The 21,017-nt window shown below is 39.6% G+C and overlaps 1 protein-coding gene and 1 pseudogene across 3 annotated transcripts in view; one reads left to right on the top strand and one right to left on the bottom strand.

Annotated features, from left to right (window-relative positions):
- Window positions 1–21,017, bottom strand: part of TTC28 (tetratricopeptide repeat domain 28) — a 611,406-nt gene that overhangs the window by 174,760 nt on the left and 415,629 nt on the right. For all 3 annotated transcript variants that reach the window (XM_074321572.1, XM_074321573.1, XM_074321574.1), the window contains one exon: window positions 87–594. In XM_074321572.1, coding sequence (XP_074177673.1) covers window positions 87–594 — 508 coding nt within the window. The remainder of the gene's footprint in view (window positions 1–86; window positions 595–21,017) is intronic.
- On the top strand, window positions 17,840–18,103 carry LOC109460724 (ubiquitin-conjugating enzyme E2 variant 1; annotated as a pseudogene).

Raw genomic sequence — 21,017 nt, 5'->3', positions numbered from 1 at the left:
AGATTTCTGTAAAAGACAGTGGGGTACCCCAGCTATTTCCAGCCGATGGCACTGAGCCTGGGTCTTGCAAGCGATTGTGTCCTTACCCAGATTGGAGGACGCTCGCCCCTCCGCCGCCCGGTCCTTGAGGTCCTCAGCAATGCCCAGCTGCTGCTCATGGTACTGTTTGGCTCTCTCCAAATCCTGCATGCACCTGGCAGCATGGCCCAGGCCAGCATAGGCCCGCATCTCGATGGCCTTCTCCATCAACTCCTGTGCCAGCTCCAGCACGTAGTTGTGGTAAGACATGGCCTTATCGAAGTTCCTCCTGTAGTGATAGGCGCTGCCCAGGTTGCTGTAGGCCCGGGCCTCCTCGCGCTTGTTGGCCAGGTCCTTGGCTATCTTCAGATGCTGCTCGTGACACTGCACAGCATTCTCAAAGTCCCCCATGGCGATGTACACGGCCCCCATGTTGCCAAGCTCTCGGGCTTCGGAAAGCTCGTCTCTGGATTGCTTGGCAAGGAGCACACACTGTTTGTGACTGGCCAGGGCGTTGGGGTAGTCTCCAATGGCTGTGTACACGTGGCCCAGGCTGCTCAGCGCTGATGAAGCTGCCTGGAGAAAAAGAATAAGGCAGAGACATGAAAGCACATCAGAAAACGGTTCGGCTTTGTTTCAGCAGATAGAATGTGACAGAGATTGCCTGTAACCATCCAATCCAATTCCTAACTTCTATCAGTGGTTCACAGACGTATGCAGAACTGAAAAAGAGCACATCCAAACAGAAAGTTCCTAATACAAGACAATGGTAATTTAATTAGTAACTTTCAATACCTAATCTCACAGAAACAGGTTGTATTCCACGGAGCATCTGAAAGACACTGACATTTCTAATATTATGATATCACGGCTCTGTTGATAGCTATTAACCTCTGCAGTATAAGAAAATGTTGCCGCAAACCAAAATTAATGACTACGTATAATACAGCGTAGCAAATTCATAGGAGAAAACCATGCTTGGCTCTTTGCACGCCTGAGCATTTCTCTAGACTTGTCTTCTCCCAAAGCAAATAGATACATTCATGGTAAGGCAGATGCTTAGGGTGACTGGCCACCTTGTGACGAAGGGCCCACTGGAGGATCCTGTTCTTATCTTTGTTCCCTCAGTGACTTCATCAGTGCTGGTTACTGGGAGGGCTTAGGTCTGGATGAGCCCTACAGGTAAACAATGGGCGGGTTACAACCTCCACCTCTGAATGGGGTGGTCCCCACTGGGCCTCATCACCCCCTTTTCAGGCCCACATTGGCTCTTCCAGCTTTGCTTTTCTTGCCTAGAGGCTCTTCGGACCCCAGCCTCTGAACAGAAAGATGCTCTCTTCCTAGTCCCCTCATTCTGCTTGTCACTCATGCATTTCTTGCCTAAAGAAAAGTACACGAGCCCTTTTTGTGTTATAAGTTTTCATGAAAATGACTGTGTCAGTATAGTGAATCAAATGGGAACAACAAAAATAAAAAAGGAGATGACATATAGGTTCTAGAATCTTACCAAGTGCATATAGTCTTAGATTCTCGTCTTTAGTTTCTCCCTCCTTTGCAGACTTAAAAGGGAAGTTACACGGGGCTTTTTCTGCCCTTCTTTTCATGCTACACGTTGTAGGCTTGCCTCTCCTTTCCTTCCTTCATCATGTGCATACAGCTGGAGCCACGTATAATGTGCATACAGCTGGAGCCACGTATAATGTGCATACAGCTGGAGCCACGTATAATGTGCACACAGCTGGAGCCACGTATAATGTGCATACAGCTGGAGCCACGTATAATGTGCACACAGCTGGAGCCACGTAGCCCCCGCCCTTCATGTTGCTCCCCTTCTTAACATGCACATGTGACGCTGGCAGGACATGTGATACTTGTGCTTTGTCACAAGCAGGCAGGTCGTCTTCGCCAGGGCCTCCAGGCTAAGGAGGAAGAACAAGGAGCCTGCCACACCCTGGGTTAGGGTATTTTCTTATGAGATGTGTTCTGTGCCTGTGTGCTTCACAACACTTTTATTCATATTTTAATAAAATATTAATACGTTTGCAACCCAATTTCTTTTGCCTGTGAAATTGTTCTTGATCAAAATAACTGAGACGCTGACCATCGTCATGAAGCTTCGCACATGTGCAAAGGGTTTCATATCATTTTAAGTTGCTTTTATCATTTCACAGATGTTCCCACAAAAGCTTTAGGAAAATAGAGAGGAACTAAATACATACAAATTTCCTTTTTTTTTTTTCTTTTTTGTCCTGAGTGGTAGAGAGCAGAAACAATTCCATGCAAGTCACAATGCTGTAGCAGTGTGATTCTGGCAGAAGCAGCTATGACGTCACCAAAGAGCATGCCACTTGGATGTGTACTGGCCTCAGGCTCCCACAGTGATTAGGACCGGAGGTCAGGACTTCCTGTGAGCGCACCGTGCATGGGCCTTCTGCTTACAACTCCTCACCTCTGCCCGACAATCTACCTCTTCCTCCTTTGCTGCAAGCCCAGGGACTCAGCCTCTTGTCTCTACTTCTCTAGTGGGCCCTCCCCACCTCACTCTGTGGGGTTCTTCTCCACCAAGGCCTGGCTGGGAAGCAGGGCACAGTCCACAAACCCTCCCACCTGCAAATTTTTGTTGCCCTCAAAGTAAAGCACATGGACTATGGAGCTAGTATGACTTAGAATCAGATGTACTTGGTTCAGAAGTGCACTTGCCCTTTACTAGGTCTGGGCACCGTTAGAAACTTAACTTCTCCGAGCCTCGGTTTTCCAGACAGCCATTTCTAGGTCCCATAAGCTAGGACCTGAGCGTTTTCAAACTCAGCCAGGAACCTCTGACAAATGTGTAAACCATAAATAATTCACTCAATAATTCTAAACAGTAGATGTGGTTGGAGGCAATGGGCTCTTGAACATTGCAGGGGATGGATTTATAAGGCCTGGGCAGGCACCACACCCCAGGCGGCCCTATTCTTAGGAACTTCTGGTTTATGGCAACTCCAAATGACAGCCCCGGGATGCTTTGGGTCTTCATTTCTCCAAACACCAGGGAGGCATAGGAGCTCATTTGCTGAAGCTATCTGAACATAAGGAAAGGGAGTATTTGGGCCTTTCCCCTCTGGGGTGTGAGGGACAGAGGCAGGACTACTGCATTAGCTCTCCCCTGGCACCCTCTGGTTACCAGGCAGTGCTGTTAGGCTAGGACGCTTCATGGCAGGTGTCTTGGAAACCAGCATCTCTAGCAAGGACGATATAATTTATGAAGCAAACATCACAGCCTCTGAAATTAGAGCGCCAGCTTGATGTTGTGTAAGAATGGAACAGGAGTTAGAGTCAGAGGCCCTGGGTACATAACTGTGTTAAGTCACTTCACTTCTTTACCTGTGTTTACTTTATATGCAAATTGTGTTGATAATGATAAAGTACATACTTCCCAGCGCTAGGGTGGGCTCAGCTGAAGCAGTGTCCGTGAGTGTCCTGAGTAAACTGCAAAGCTCCCTGGGAATGCATCACCCGGGTGTAGATGAATGTTTTGTGACTGCAGGCTGGCGGGGCTGAGCCCTCTTACCAAGCAGAAGCTCGTAACGGCAAGTGAGAACGTCAGTCATTATGACCAAACATCTATATCCCTATCAGTTGCCATAGGAAATGAAGTCTGGTGTTTTCCAGCCCCCTGGGCAAGTAACATGTGAGGATATTTATCAGCTAAGTGCATTACAAATTAATCACTTGTCTCTGTTCCTGTTCCTGTAGAATACGCTTAGATGTGAAACATGGTTTCAGGCTGTTAACGAGAATCTGAAGACCTACTATCTACGGGGAATCACAGGCCCCACCTCAAGCAGATGCTGCATTTGCCACTAAGGTTCACGCTGCCTTTGTATATTAATCTCTCTGAGATTTTTGTGCTAGAATAGCAGCAGCTGCTTCCCACAGTGGAAACATTTTGGAACATCTGTATTTGAATACTAAAATGCACACAAACGGTTACGCTAACAAACTATCTGGTTGGAATAAGACAATCCTTTTCTCTTTACAAGATGTATAAATCACTCATGTTCTTGCCAAAGCATGATTCCCAGCTGCAGACTCAGTGCACAGAAATCATCACCCCTTGCTCTGCGACCCGAATGTGTGCAGATCTACAGCTGACAAGTCGGTTCCGTGGGACATGGAGCTAGAGAAGGAAATTTGCTCATGGTTTTTCAAACCACCTTTAAGGGCTTTTAGTTCGATACATAAAATAGAGTATAAACTGCCCAAACTATAACCACATTGATGACACTACCATTAAACATTATTCTGAAGACTTAAACATGTTTTCCTTCACATCTAGCAGTTTCCCCCTTATTGTATGTGTTTTTCATAAGGGTTATATTTTGTGGGAGGATTAAATGCATATATAGAGAATATTTGATATAACTGAGTACCAGAAACATGGTTTTTCTTTTTTACTGCCCAAATCCACATGCACCTTGTATTCCCTACCAGTTCCGTGCCCACAAACTCAAGGTTCTAAAATCCAAGAGGCCGAGGGATGTAAAATAATAGGGACAGACTCTGGAATCATGGGTTCAAATGACAAACTATGTGATACTGCACAAGTTATGCAACACCTGAGCCTCAGTTTCTTCATCTGTAAAATGGGAATATTACTACCTCATAGTGCCTTGATAGGTATTAAATAAGAAAATACTTGTAAAGAGTGCGGTTCAGTACTTGGCACAAGGAAGATGCTCAAAAATTTTAGATTTTAATTTCTCTTTCTACCTCATCCATGATAATTCTCACTTAGCTTTATTCATTTCAAAGACGTGGTAGAAGATGACCAGAAAACAGAACATGAAGTTACATCATGTTTAAAAAATATAACACAAGTTTGCCCCACTTGTAGTGAGAAGTGTCATCATCTTCATACGCTGAAGCATATTACTCATATTAGTCATCTGCAAATGTACGTAGAAGAAAATCCACTCTCTACCCAGCAGTATTTTAGAATCATTGGTATGTCCTACATATACCGTGTTTCCCTGAAAATAAGACCTAGCCGGACAATCAGCTCTAATGCATCTTTTGGAGCAAAAATTAATATCAGACCTGGTGTTATATTATATTATACTATACTACACTACACTATATTATCATATCATATCATATCATCATATCATATCATACCCAGTCTTATATTATAGTAAAATAAGACCGGGTTTTATATTAACTTTTGCTCCAAAAGACGCATTAGAGCTGATGGCCCAGCTAGGTCTAATTTTCGGGGAAACATGGTAATGTTGGTAAAAGCCCCTCATTGCAAGTGGTCAAAGCTTACAGAGACATAGGAGTGTTTTCACTCTGTTGGCTGGTTGGTTCATTTGTTCATTCATTAATATACTCAAGAAAATTCTCTAGACTAATACAAACATAGTCTAATGATTTTTGACAAAGGAGCAAAGGCAATTCAGTGGAGAAAGGATAGTCTTTTCAATAAATGGTACTGGAACAACTGGCATCCACATGCAAAAAAATGTGAATCTATACACACCTTACACCTTTTGAGCAAATTGATTGGAACTAAATCCTGGACCTAAATGTAAAATGCAAAACTATAAAACTCCTAGAAGATAACATGAGAGAAAATAGAGGGGATGTGGGGTTTGGAAATGAGTTTTAGATACAACTCCAAAGGCATAACCCATGAAAGAAAACCTGATAACTTAGGCTTCATTAAAATAAAAAACTGCTCTGAAGAAGACACTGTTAAGAGAATACAAAGACATGCCACAGGCTGGGAGGAAATATTTGTAAAACACAAATCTGGCAAAGAATTTGTATCCAAAATATACAAAATATCTTCCAATTTAACAATAAGAAAACAAACAACCAAATTTTAAAATGGGCAAAAGATCTGAACAGACACCTCACCAAAGACATATCAATGACAAATAAGCACGTGAAAAGATGCTCCACATCTTATGTCATTAGGGAATTGCAAATTAAAACAACAACGACATACCACTATCTACCTGTTAGAATGGCTGAAATCCACAACAAAACTGACACCACCAAATGCTGGTGAGGATGTGGAGTAACAGGAACTCTCATTCACTGCTGGTGGAAATTCCAAATGAACAGCCACTTGGAAGTTGGTTGGGAAGTTTCCTACAGTACTAAACACACTTGTGATATAATCCAAATCATGCTGCCAGGTATTTACCCAAATGAAATGAAAAATTACGTCCACACAAAAATATACACATGAATGTCTGTAACATCTTTATTCATAATTGCTAAAAACTGGAAGCAACCAAGAGGTCTTTCAATAGGTGAATGGTTAAATAAACCCTGGTACATCCTTACAATAAATAATTCAACACTAAAAAGAAATGCTATATCAAGCCATGAAAAGACAAGAAGGAAACCTTACATGTATACTGCTTAATAAAAGAAGCCAGTCTGAAAAGGCTATCTTCTGTATGACCCCCAATTATATGACATATGAAAAGGCAAAACTATAGAGAACAAAAAAGATGAGTGGTTGCAGGGCAGGAGGAAAGCATGAATAGGCGGAGCAGAGGGCATATTTTGGACAGTGAAACTATTCTGCATGATACTATGATGGCGGACACACGACATTGTACCTTTGTCAAAACCCATAGGCCATACAACACCAAGAGTGAACCCTAATGTAAACTATGGGCTTTATAGTTAACAATAAGATATCAATATTGGTTATTGTAACAAATATACCACACGACTACAAGACGCTAATGACAGGGAAACGGAGTGGAGAAGAGGGAGGGACTCTGGACTATTTCCTAAATTTTCTATGAATCTAAAACTGCTCTAAAAATGAAGTCTATTGATTAAAAAATAAATAAATTGGAGTTTTTCCTCATTGGAGAAGTGGGTCATTCTAGGAAATTGGAAACAGCATGAGCAAACGCAGGAAGTAGGACAGACTGTGTAATGATTAGAAAGCCAAAGCTATTTAGACCTGGGAGTGGGAACAGTGGCTGGAGGGGAGTCTGGAAAGGTAGGCGTGGATGAGTTCTTTGTCCATCAATTTGTAAAATCTGAAGCATGCAAGCTGCTTCATTTCATCATTGTAACAACCCTCTTAACACGTTGCATACGGCGGGGTTTAAATCCCTCGTGAAGATTCTCGTGATCCGTACGCAACGTGTTAAGTATGTGTTATTATTATATATCCATTTGTGGGATAAAATTAGCCTCAAAGAGATAAGTGACATCCCTAAAAGTACGCAATTACTAGCAAAGCCAGGATTCAGACCCACATACTTCAGACTCTACTCTCATGCTGAGCTGACTACACACAGTTTACCTCCACTGAAGACTTATAATCTGCCCCGGGGACAATAACAGTCACAGGTTTAAACAGGGGACTGACATGATCAGATTGCACTTTCATGTATTTCTATGAAGTAGATGAAAAGAAGGGAGATCAGTAGTCACAGCAGCAACAACAAAATGTGTAATTAAAATAATAACTAATTAGAATAAAATAAGATACCCTACTAATATTTAGTGTAATCTTTCAGGCTGTTCACACATATGCTGCCGGGCTTCTCTCCTTTCAAGCAGGTAAATCGGCACGTCCCTGCCTGCATGAAGTCAGGCATGAGCGGCGATGTGACCTTCTCCGGCCAATAAATGTGATCACAGCCAGGGAATGCTTTAGGAACCAGTGCATGCGTCACTACCTTCTCTCTTCTCTTCAGTACACACTGCTCCATCAGAAATGAACTTCAAGTGAGAATCACGACAATGTGGAACAGAGCCCTGGCTGACCTGTAATGAGTATCTAGTGGGCACAAGAAATAAACCTTTGTTGTTTCAAGCCACAGAGATTTGGGGATGTATTGTCATTGCAGCACAACATGGCCTAGCCTGACCTACACAGTACTGGGCATCAATTAATTCCACCTTCCAGTTGTTACAATTATAGTAACATTATCCAGTGGTTCAATTATTTGAATTACTATGTTTCTGGATGAGTAAATTTTTAGACCTTTACCAAATACTATAGGTTTCTGGATAATGAAATTGTAGACACTTATAGAAAAACTAAATTTGAGGAGAATTAGGTACTAAAACCCAAAACTCAGCTAGTTTCTAAAAACCTGTATTTACCCAGATACAAGGGTCTAACTAGTAGTAATGAACCCAAATTCCAGACCTATTTAGGGGGAATGAGTAGCCACCCAAACATAAACCTGTAGAAACAGAAGACTGAACCCTGCTCTGCAGGGCCTTACACTTCCTACAGGCCTACATGACATACACCCCCTATTTAGTGAGTGTACGATAGCCTGCAAATCTACCCTTATTCAGCACTGAGCTGATAAAGTCATTCTGTATAAAAGGTTAAATGATGGTCTAGAGTTGCTTACTCAATAGTCATACAAAACCAAATGGACAAAAATAATTTAAAAAACGATAATCTATATTGTTGAGGACATTATCCAATGTATCTTTATAAGGACCAATGGAAAATTTCTTTCAGATTTCAATGCTTCTACCAAGCAGCTGCTTTGGTTTTATCTTAAGAAAAATATGAATCTTATAAGTGGTCAAATTGATCCTTTTGTTTAGGTCACCAGGAAGCACATGGCTTGCTGCAGAGCCTCCCTTTAACAGCCAGATATAATCCCATAATATGTGCAAATTCTGCCCTGGCTTCAGCCTACGATACGACATTAATCCTCTCATTACTCTGATTTCTTCCCTTTGATGTTTTGTTTCCTGCTCCCACAAATTCTTCTTGGATTAAAATAGAAAAAAAATAGATCAACAAAACACAAACCAAAAAATAAATAGTAAATATTGAGTTCTTGGCAGGGAGAAAGCTTCCTGAAGTGAGATCTCTAAGAACCATCAACTCACAGCCACAGCCTGAAGAAGAGACTTAAATATCACACATACAGGGGACATTTTAATTACATGGTCTTTAGTCTTAAATCATTTTCATGCTCAATAATTGGTGTCGGGTTTACTACAATCAATCTAACCAGTTTGTCCCAATACCTAAACCTAGAATTGGAGGAGTATTCTGCAGGAGTTACTGAAAAGGTAACAGACTAATTTGTGCACATCTGAATTCTTTCTACCGTATCCTGTACCATAGTTGCAAGAGTTGCTTTGAATCTGTTACTATGATCTTAGAGAACGGCTAGTGATAGTTATAGCTTCTCCGTGGTAACTTGTCAGCCTTTTCTAATACAGTGGGAGCAGAGGAGTTTTCATGATAATTATTTTTATCAAAATTATATTGGGGTTGGAAGAATAACACAATGTTAGAGAGATCTATTACCTAGATCTAAGAATTGCTATCACAGGTGATAAATTACTTATAATGCCCAGCATTAATCCAGCAATGTTTTCAAACTAATGTTTTCAAAATGTCCTTTGCAGATGCAAATTAACAGATTAATAAGGAAACAAGCTTTCTTGTATGAGAAGCTGGGATGACAGATTAGCTATTAAGAGCAATTTATAGGTCATAAGATATGAAAGTTGGCAAGAAACACTACCTCTGCCGGCTCTATAAATAGTAAAACTGCATTTAGTTTCCCAGAGGTATCCTGTTGGACATTTTAATTATACCATAAAAACTGCCAGAATTTACAATGATTTCATTTTTTAAAAAACTTGATGCTGCATGTAAACTTGATGCAATACAACAGGCATCTGTGCTATGTGCCGTAACTGCCAAGTTGCCGCCAATGGAAGGAAGCGTGGATGCTCCTTCCTCAGGAAGGACCGCGAATGCTAAGGACGCTGCTGAAGGTCAGAGGAAGGAAACCTTACTCCCTAACATCTATCTCCTCCAGGTTACTTACGGATTCTCCTCCCTCCTTTACATCCTAACACCTTCCACTGCAGCCACTTGCTACCTACCTAGGAAGATTTTTACAAAGAACTCCATTCCACAAAGCTCTTTGGCCACAAAATGGCGGCCAAGTCAAAATCCTAGAGGCTTGGTAGTCGTATTAGAGAGTTGAGTTTGACTGGGGACATGTTCTCTCACTCACTGGAAATCATCAGTTACGATTATTTTGGAAAACTTATTTCCCACTCTTGGTTTTACCTACGTCTTCAGTTTTATTTGGGGGGTGGGGGTGAGAGACAGATAACCAAGTCTCAAATGAGCTTTTTATGACATAATTCACTCAGGTTTCTTATGCAGTAATTTGACCTGGGTTAGGAGACATACTCTACCATAGTGCTGTTTAGTCCAATCAAAACTGTTCCATTCCACACTTGCCAGCCAAGCTGAATTTTAGTGGGCTATAAAACATTGTTCTGTAGGGGGTTGGAATGTAGTCAATCACCCTTTGAAGACAGTATTTACATTGAATCATAAAATCTGGCTTTGACTGGGCAGGAAATAATGGGGAATGTTGGAGAGGGAGAGGGAGAAGGATGGGAAACACAGACGTATGCAAGTGTACATACAAGAGCAGACGACAGTTCTTAGAAGCAAGAAAGCCCAAGAAAAGGACAACTTATTTGCAGGGGCCAGCTGATAACAATTTAAAAAAGAAATTTTTTAATTGGATGGAAAGAAGTCCTCAAAGAACCTGGAAAGATGTTAGAAAATTAAGAAACAACTGAAAACTTCTGCAACGATCCCCGAAGGAATATCATTACGGGCTCCCACTGTGAAGGATGGGTCCTAATGGAGGCTGAGACCTTCCGGATGTCATGACTTCTAACTGGTCAGGACTAAATGGCTCACAATCTCAGCTCTCTGTCCTTTCACTTATTCCAGCAGATTCAACTTCTATCCCTGTTGGGAAATTCCAAGCTTAGATTTCAGACCAAGAGACAGAGAATTTTGGAGCTGGAAGAGGCACTCACCTAATCCACTGGTATCAAAAGTTGTTTAAACTAAAACACAAATACATGTAAAAGTGTAGTTGTTTAGGTTTGCTTATACTGGGGTGCACTTTTCTCCTCACGTACCCTTAAGAGAATCTATGGCACCTTATGGACTGTTTGGAGCAGAGTTTGAACAACACTTAATGTCCTCAGGGTCATCAGATGCAGAAACTGAGGCCAAGAGATGTCAAGTACCTTGGCCAAAGGTCAACCTGCTAATGACCAGCAAAGATAGGCCGAGAGCCCCGAGCTTCAGGCCTCCACCCCAGGTGGTACTCTGCACCCCAGGGGGTACTCTCCTCACTCTGCTTTGCCAACATTCCCTCACACCATCTCAGTCACCTCAAACTCAAGCCTTCACTGCCTTTCCTAAGCCTCTCTTACTCTGTGCTTCTGTGATTAATAAAAGAAGTAAATATTATCACTATTTCTTCCAATAACCAGTCAAAACGTTGAGTGTTATCATTGATTTTCCCCCGTCTTTTGGTCCTCATATGCGGTAGGTACTCAAGGCCAGCTTTATTAGACACCCAAAATTATAATTACCCCAGTTTTTATTTCATAATCTTTACCTTAATGCTAATTATTTATGTACTAGATCCACTTAGAATTGATTTCTGACAGTTTAATTTTAAATAATAAATATTATCTTTAAAATTATGTGACAATGTTTACAGATGAGATTTGTAATATATTTTAAGTACATACTGCTTTTCTCTCTAAAATCCAACCCAGCTATTCAGTGACAAATTCAATGGCAAACTTTAATAACTTTAACCAAACGCGTAACTTTTCTAACAGCTACTGATTTTGTCTCCTGAATAATAATGGACTTAGCAATTCCAGGGCAATACAGTGATTAGAACTGTCCAGGTTTGGCTCATGTCTCTGTTGGCTATGTTCCCTTAAGGATGTTAGTGACTCTCTCTGCCCTTGTTTCCTTATCTATAAAGTGGGGGTAATGATATCTGTCTCATGTGATTGTTATAAGCACACACTTAAAGAGCTTAGAATAGTGCTGGGCACATAACAAGTATTCAATTACTGCTAGCTGTTATTATAGATGCTGAATACCAATAAAACTGAGTAAATTAAATAATTTTAGACTCATGTATTTACATTCATTTCATCTATTTTGTACATTTATTTAAAATTTAAATGCATTAAAATACTGCCTTCCTTCTCCTCTCATTATATTAATTAAAAAACCTGAAAATGTCATTTCCCTTGTGTGGCATTTGTCATTGTTCCTTTGGCACAGAAATTATTTGGGCATGCAAGCACATAAACATTCCTTTTGGCAATCCCCAGACAAAGAAAGAAGGCATTACACCAAGATCTGAAAAAGGAACACAATAAGTTCACTGAAGACAAAATAATTTTTAATTGAGATTCTAAATTTTTTAAAAAATTTACTATAAAACTATCCAACCTGACATTAAATATAGGTAATTTATATATTTTTTACACTGATAGATAAAATTGCTAATTACAATTGTGATCAAATTCTTCATCGTGTTAGTTTTTAAATTTGTTTTTCAGTGACATGCTTGTTTTTGATGAAAGTGAATACCAGAAAATATACTAAAGTTCCAAAGGAAATATGTTCTAATGCAAAAAAGAGATGATTCCTATATTTTCTATTGGAAGCAATAAGATACAGGAAATGGATGAAGGACAGAGGAGTACAGCATTAGACAGGTCAGGCCTAGGGACTCCTTGAAGCCAAGAATTATCGTCTTCATCTCTTAACTCAGAGTCTAGCATAAAGCTTGGCACATAGCAGGCACTCAGCAAACACTTGAAGAATCAAACTAATAGTCATGGGATTTTCGGTCTGCACAGGACAGAAAAGAAGAAAACGCCATCTAAAATGCCAGAATGAATATGTGGTACCAATACCTCTCAACCTCTAAGTCTCTTTAAGTAAAATTCTGGTGTACTAACTTTCCTACAGCTGTAAAAATATAGGATCCATTCCATAGGTGTGTGTCAGCTGTCCCCTTGGTGTCTGTCTGCATAGGTCCCTGTATCTGTACTTGTTCTTCTCACTGCTGCCCCTCACATTCAATGTCATCAATCACATTCTTGCTAAAAGTCTTATGAAACCTACTCTCTTTTACCTTTGCATTGTTCTCATGAGACATGAAATGGTTAAACAGGAGCCACTATGATTTTTGTGATAATACTATCTTTCCTAAGAATAATTATAATGGTATTCCAAATTAGGCTCTAGGAAAATTAGTAAAACTCAGATTCTTTCTGATAACCATTAAAATCTTTCTTAGAAAAAATGTATCATAATAATAAGTATGACAACTACTCATTGAGAGCCAGGCATACTGTATTTCATCAAATCAAACTTGCCATAAACTTAAGAAGCACTTTACAATATGCACCACAAATAAAGGGATAAAAATGTTGCAATTAAGCAATGATAGTATGCTTACTTATTGATTATAAGATTATCCTGATTTCAGAGATATGAAAGTGTGAAGAAATGAGCATCTCAGAATCAATGAATATAATATATCAGGTGCTTTACTAACATTATCCCCAATCCCCGCCAGGCCTTATGAGGTAGGAATTTTTACCTTCACTTTGCAGATCAGGAAACAGACAACATTAAGCAACTGGTCTGAAGTCAAATAATTATTACTAAATGGCAAGGCTGGGACTTAAATCTAGGCCCACCTGACTGCAAATCTGAGTACGTCCATCACACTGCATCGCCTCATCCAGAAATCCCAGACAAGAATGAGGAAGAAGGAAGGGCACTGGTTCTGAAAAGGACGTGTTATTATTGCCGTTTACAATTAGGTGCTTAGAAAAGCTTAGCAGGCAGGTGTTTTTCATTTGCAGTATTTTTTTTAAAAAATGGCTATTGTCAAACTGTATCACAAACTGGATACAGACTCAGAATTTTATTAAGACTGAGAAAGAAAAAACCTGCAACCATTCCACCATACTGTTATTTTTCGAGCACCTTACAATTTTTTTTATGTCCCACCACACCCCAGATATAAAAACTACCTTTGGAATTCTTCAAGTTTGCCAACCTACATATGAGTCTAAACAGAGATGCATTTTATTTGATTAATATTATCCTCGGGATTATATATAAATGCTGAGATATGAAATGAAAAGTTTAGGGAATGTGCCAAGTCTAGGACTGGTTAATGCGTCTGGCATGCCTGAAAAAAATCCCAGAAAGCTGCTCCCAAATGTGTGTAATTACAGACATTCAGAAGATGGCTATGATTCAGGTTTAAGTTTATTTCATTTAGGGATAGAGATGGTTTTCAACAGTGGTATTGGGGCTGTGAGTTCAGGCAGGAACATTTAAATGTGCCTTAGTAATGTATGTGTGCTGGGAGCTCAACAGGAAGAAAGAATTAGCCCAACTCTCAGAATGGCAGGGTCCATTTTCAGTAGGTTCCATTCAAAGTATTATGGTATTAAATAGAGACTGCTAGAAATTGTGTAGTTTTATAGAAACCTCAGAAGCTCCTTTCTGAAAAACTCTGGGATTAGGAATGGATTGGTTTACCTTGCTTCTAGTAAATGGTGAAAGGGGAGGTGATGATTTTGGTCACTGTTAGAGAGAAAGCAGTGGGAGGGAGAAGGTGAAGTGATGAGTGATGACACTTCTGATGATGCCCCCTTCCAGATGGGGGTGGGATACAGCCTTTTCCTGTTCTGGCTTCTTCCCAAGAAAGTAGCAGCACATTTCCCCCCATAATAAAGCACATGTTGTATCATATCTGATTATATCTAAAGCTTATTTTACCTAATTTTATAGGTCAGAAAAGGAGAGCGGGAGGAAATGAGGGAGAAACCAGGAAGACAAATAAAGTTTTGTTTCCCAAGTTCTAAGATTACTCTCCTGATAGTGCCTCCACTCTGTGCTTGCTTATGTGCCTGGAATCTAAGAAAAAAAAAGGTAGAAATGCTGAATAGAGGGAGTCATTACGTGAGGGTAAGAGTTAAGAGTAATCTCTTATGTATAGAATAGAAGCAAAATAAAGAATGGAAAGAAGTAAATATATATATATATATATATATATATATAATCAGTACTAAAACATTAAACTATCGGAAATAGTTCTCCATAATGTGAAAGCATGATAACTTTAATTTAAAAGAAACACAAAACCTTGATTTGCATTTTATGAGTTGTCCAAAAGACAGAACTTTGTTTTTTTTTCACCCTCATCTAATTTTTGTGTAACAAAATTAAACTTGCTGAACTGGTGATAACAGTAGAGGCCACTATCCACAACCTCACTCTCAGTTCCAATCAGGGCTTTGCCAGTCTTTTACAGCAGAATCCCAGATGTGCGCAAGTGAGTTACATTTCCCCTGGGATGCTTCTTCCAATATCTCCACTCTAACAAGATAAATAGTGGTCCACACACTCCTCATGGGTGCCATCAGAGGCAAAACCAGAGTAGTGCATGAAACATGCACTGGGTACTTGAGAGCAATGTGGTGATTAAGTCAGCTGCGGGCATCAAGGATGTGCTTCAGGGGGTTGGCAATAAGAGTCTGGGAGACAGATTCATCATTGGATACTTAATAAAATCCTCTGCATAACAATGCCCACTGGGAATTCTAAGGAACTCAAGCATACTGTGAATACCAGCTGCGTTCAAAGGAGACAGACCTTGCCACAATGGTAGACTCTAGAGTGGCATTGTAGGCACTTTGCTTCCAGAAACATCAAGAAAAGAAAAGGTTTTACAAAACTAACAAGGAACAGTTAAAATTTATTTATTCACTCGCTCATGCAACAAACATTTGAGAGCCTACTATGTCCTCGGCCCTGGGAATATAAAAATAAACAAGACAAGGCATCTGCCAAAGAGTCACTCACCGCTTAGGAGACAGACTGGAAAGTAAGTACAATAGACCTATGGGTGACGAGGGTAAGTGGAAACCCCCAAGTTTCTCCACTTCTGTCAGAAACTCAAGTGAAATAACAGTGAAAGAATTTTTTTTTTTTTTAAGCTGTAAGCCCATAAAAATAAAAAGATTGAGAAAGATGCCAACAGATGAGAGATATCCACAAAATTTGGGAAGATGGAAAGCAGATGGATGAACGGTAACTGATTTAGTAGGACAAGCAAAACGGAAACCAACTGCCTATAAGCGGGGTTGCCAAGTCCAGCTGCAGAATGCTGGAAAGGAGTAGGAATTGAGGCACTAAGACTTCTGAAGTTCAGGAGAAGGGTTGCAGGGCTGAAACAGAGGATGGGATATAAAGTTATATAAGAAGCAATCGGAGCCTAGATGTGCACCCCCAATCTGGCAAAAGATGGAAGCCTGCTTTCTGCAGATGTTTAGAGACAAAGATAGAAATAAAACGCTATACTCAAAACAGGAAGATCAGTGAAAATCTGCATTCAGAATGGTGAGATTCTCCTCACTGAGCATCCCTCTCCACATTACAAGCCCCTTTGCTCTGCTCAGTTTCTATTAGGCTGGCAGTTACATGTGGCAGCAGACTGGAAGTTTCTGGGAGAAATTGGTCTAAGAAAAGGTGTGCATATGCTAACAAGAGGTAATCCCCCAAATTAAAACAAACAAAAACTCACTGTATTTCAACCTGCATTGAAATCTATCTGTGCATAAGGCCAACCCAATCATACAGAGGCTCTAATCAGATTTTGGTGTCTCACTCTTAATATGAGCAGTCAGTCAAACATTATCAGACATTTGAGGAAACCTCTAACTTGAAAGACAGTGATGAAAATGCACAACAAAAAAGGAATTCAAGAGGGAACAGATACAATGAAAGGGTGGAATAAAAACTTTCAAAAAATATAAAATCTTCAGAGACATAAAACAATATACTGCAGCCATGCACTTTTGTGTGCCACACAAAAGGAACATTCAGAGAACATGAGAGAAGTCCTCAAATTTTTTAGTGACAGCAGAAAACAGAATACAAAGTAGAACAAATTGAAGAATGCTATTTCATAGGAAGTGGGATTTTTAAAAAAAGAAATTGAAAAGAAGAAAAACAACAGGTAATACAACTAGAGAATCAACCCTAGACACCTAACATCCAACTGATAAAGTTCTAGCTGTATAGAACAAAGAAAATGGAGAATAAATTATCTGAAAATTTCCCAGAAATTAAACACATGAAAATTCAGACAATGAAGAAGAAGAAGAAAAGACCCACTATGAAATTTCAGGACAACAGGAACAAAGAAAAGACCCAAAATATTCCAGAGAGAAAAATCTGCTAATATACAAATAATTAGGAATCAGAGTAGCATTTGGCTTCTTAACACCAATTGAAGGCTAAACCACAATGGATCAAATACTGTCAAAATTTTAGGAGAAAAGCACTCCAATCTAGAATTCTATTCCTAGCCAAACTATCACTCAAGTTTGAGGGTAGACTTAAAGAATTTTGAGACATTCAAATTCTCAAAAACTTTATATATCATGCATCTTTTCTCAAGGAACTAATAAAGGTGTGCTCCAGCAACACATGGATGCGAACAAAATAAAAAGACACAATGCAGGAAACAAGAGCTACTAGACAGGAAAACGTGGACAGTGACACAAGATGGCAGCCACCATGGGCTCAGGAGTAAAAGTCCCTCGCAATTTCAGACTGTTGGAAGAACTCAAAGAAGGCCAGAAAGGAGTATGAGATGGTACAGTTAGCTGGGGTCTAAAAGATGACAAAGACATGACACCTACAAGATGCACAGGGATGACAACTGGGCGTCCAAGAATAAACGTCCAGCTACGGCTATAAATGTCGATATCTTAAATTCACTGTGCCTCCTTTTTAAAAAATATTAGCCTTATCATAGAAGAGCTCACCAATGGTATATTTTCTGAAATATGGCTATTCTTTTTTGACTGGTTTCAGTTTATATATTGAACCTCCTCTGATGCTTTTTAATCCCTCTAAATGACAATTTATGAAAACCAAATATATAGCCTTAACATAGGATACCCAGAAGCACCCCCTTTTGTAAGATTTGTAACAAAAATTAATACGAATGCAGTTAATAGTTCTAATGGAATGGTGGACCCAAGAGCTGTATCAGTGCTAGCAAAATGGCAGAATTCATTTGGCATCAAAGTTGTCCTGCAAGAACTTCGGCGCCTAATGATGTCTAAAGAAAATATGAAACTCCCTCAGCCACCTGAAGGACAGTGTTACAGCAATTAATCAAAAGAAAAACCACAGGCCCTCTCCCTGCCCCCATTAAGTTTAAGCAGTCTTCTTTTTCCACAGTAGTAAATTTTCTAGATATGTCTTGCAGACCTCAAAGTACTGACAAGGAAGCTCCTATTCAAAGGCAGTTTATCTTAAGATACTGTAAATGATACTAATTTTTTTGTTCATTTGAAATATGTAAGTTGTGCTATAACAAAAAAAAAGACAGGAAAAGGCAAAGGGAATTAGGGAAGGGAAGTCTCAGAATGGCAGTTGGGCAGGGACCTATAGAACAGCTAGTCAAATTTGGAGTAGGACACAAAGAAGGATTTGTTGGGGAGGTGGGGGATGACTAGGGTATACTGGGGGTGCCAAAAAAATGTATACAAGTGGACACTTTGCTCAGTGTTGCTCAAGCAGTAGTTTGCCATCATCAGAAGTGTCTGGATGCTGATGGGAACCACTTTGAGCACCTCTTGTAATTGCAGAAGTCAAACGTGACTTCTTTTGTTATTGGTATATATTGACTACTACGATTTTAATACAGTTTTCCTTTCTTAAAATGTGTATACATTTTTTTTGGCACCCTCTGTAGATTACTTGATATGTCTGGCACTCTAGAAAGGAGTTTTATAGTTCAGTTGCAAAGTCTTACGTTAGTGACTGGCACATAGAAAAGCAAGCAAAACCATAGCAACAATACAAGAACTAAAGTAACCATGAATTCCAGTTTTGCAATACAGAAAGATCACTGGAGTGGCGTAAAGGGTGAATTGTGGCAAGGCCACAACTAAAAATAAGGAAGACAGGTTAGGAGTTGAGTGACAAAGTCTGAAAGAAATGATAAGGGCCTGAACCAGAGCAAGGGTAGAGGGGCTGGAGGGGAGGCCAATTTAAGGGAATAGAGAGCTGGGAGAGTAACTTCTTCAGATACAAGCTCAAAGTGTAACCTTCACCACAGAGTCTTACTGATAAAGAGCTAAGTCGAAGGAAATATTTTAAAAGGAAAAAAAGGAGAGTGATCATAATCACAGTTAATTACCTGGGTGGAGCCTTCAGCTTTGCTTTTCTCATTAAGAAATCCAAGTAGTTTCAAAAGGACTCAACAAATCTAGTTACTACTAGACCATCCTGATGGACCCTTTATAAGCAACAGAATTAGGACGGGATTGTTAGTCCCCATTTTACAGATGAGGTATACGGAGGTGAAGTAATGTACCCATGATCACACAGGCAAAAAGTGTTAAGAGATTAACCCCGGCTGGCTTTGCCCACAACCTATTCTCTTAACTGTAGTATTCATTCTAATAACTACTTAAAATAATAATTATCACTTACTAAGGAGTACTCTGTGCCAGGCACTGGTCTAAGCATTTCCCATGTATTCACACATTTAATCTTCAGAACAATCCCATGAGACAGATACTATTGTCATCTCCGTCTCACAGGTGAGAGATGTAGTGATTTGCCCAAAGCCCTCCCATCAGGAAGTCGATACTAGGATTCAAGCCCCGTCATTACAGCTCAAGACAGCTGTGCCGCTCCATGCATAGCCCCTTCTCCAAAGCTACCTTGATTCCTCCAAATCTCCTTTCTCTAGATCCAATGATGAGCAAGTCCTACTGAATCTACCTCTGAAGTATGTCTAACGTAGCACATAGTGGCCAGTAAACATGTTTTATTTGGTTCACAGTTTGCGTTTTTTTAAATTAGGAAATCTCACATTAAAAAAAAAAAAAAATCCAGGTTTTCAGCTTCCATAGGAACAACTACAACAACAACAACAAAAACAGATTTAACAACAGTGACCCACATTCTCATAGGAAAACCACCTAACTGAACAGTGGCTGTCGCAGGCAGACAATGCATGTACACATTTTCAAGTTCCCCATAGACCCCGTCCACTCCCTACATCCAAACACGCTTCATGCACTTGCACTACTGCCTCAGTCCTTTCGGCATCTGCTTTTTGAGGCTCCCGTTCTTACTTTAGACCTTTCCTGCTCTGGGCCTCTTTATCTCTCACCTGCACTGCCTTCACAGCCTCTTAACAGGTCATCAGGCCTCTACCCACTCCGTTCTACCACTCTGCTAATTTCCCTAAAGCTCTGATTATGCCGTCCTTTTGCTTAAAAACCTTTGATGGCTTCCCAGTGCACACTAATCCAACCCCTAGGCTTGGCATGCGACGCTTTTCACAATGTGATTCCAACCTTCGTTTTTACTATTATGTCTCTCCTTATAACCCAGACCTCCTGACATATTTATTGTTCTCTAAACATCTGCTGCATTTCATGTTTCTAGGCCAGGGTTCATATTTGTGTGAAATTTTGAACTATAAGAAACATATTTCAATGCAAATGAATTTTTTCAAATTATGTTAAAGGTTTCTTTTTAAATCCTGTTTATAAGATCAACCGAGAAATAAAGGATTTTCAAGTAAATGGAGATGAAACACTTGGTTAAAAAAAATACAATCCTTCAAAATAAATATCAGACAGATAAAAAAAGGTAAAACAAAAAAACATAACACACAAAACTAGAAGAAAATATTGATGAATTGTTAATCTCTGAATGGAGGACGTCCTAAGCCTGAAAATAATAGAAATACCAAAGAATAAAATCAAAAGATATGACTATAAAAATGTTTTATTTCTTTATGTCAAAAACATGGCATTATGAAGGAAATTAAAGGCAAAAAAATAAATAAATAAGGGATAAAAAAACATAAAATTCACTACCAGAATATAAAAAAACCAAACATGGAGGAAAAAAATCATCTGTATTAGCAATTAAGGACACAAAAGAAAAGAAAACAAGATTCTACTTCAACTTTCAAACAGCAAAGTATAAAATAATAATAATAATAATAATAATAAACCTCACTATATTGGTAAGAATAGAGTGAAGTGCGTACTCTCACACA

Source organism: Rhinolophus sinicus, linkage group LG16, assembly GCF_036562045.2.
Source record: "Rhinolophus sinicus isolate RSC01 linkage group LG16, ASM3656204v1, whole genome shotgun sequence".
Lineage (NCBI taxonomy): Eukaryota > Metazoa > Chordata > Mammalia > Chiroptera > Rhinolophidae > Rhinolophus > Rhinolophus sinicus.
Note: the sequence above shows the minus strand (reverse complement) of the source record. Positions and strands in the feature narration are given on the sequence as shown.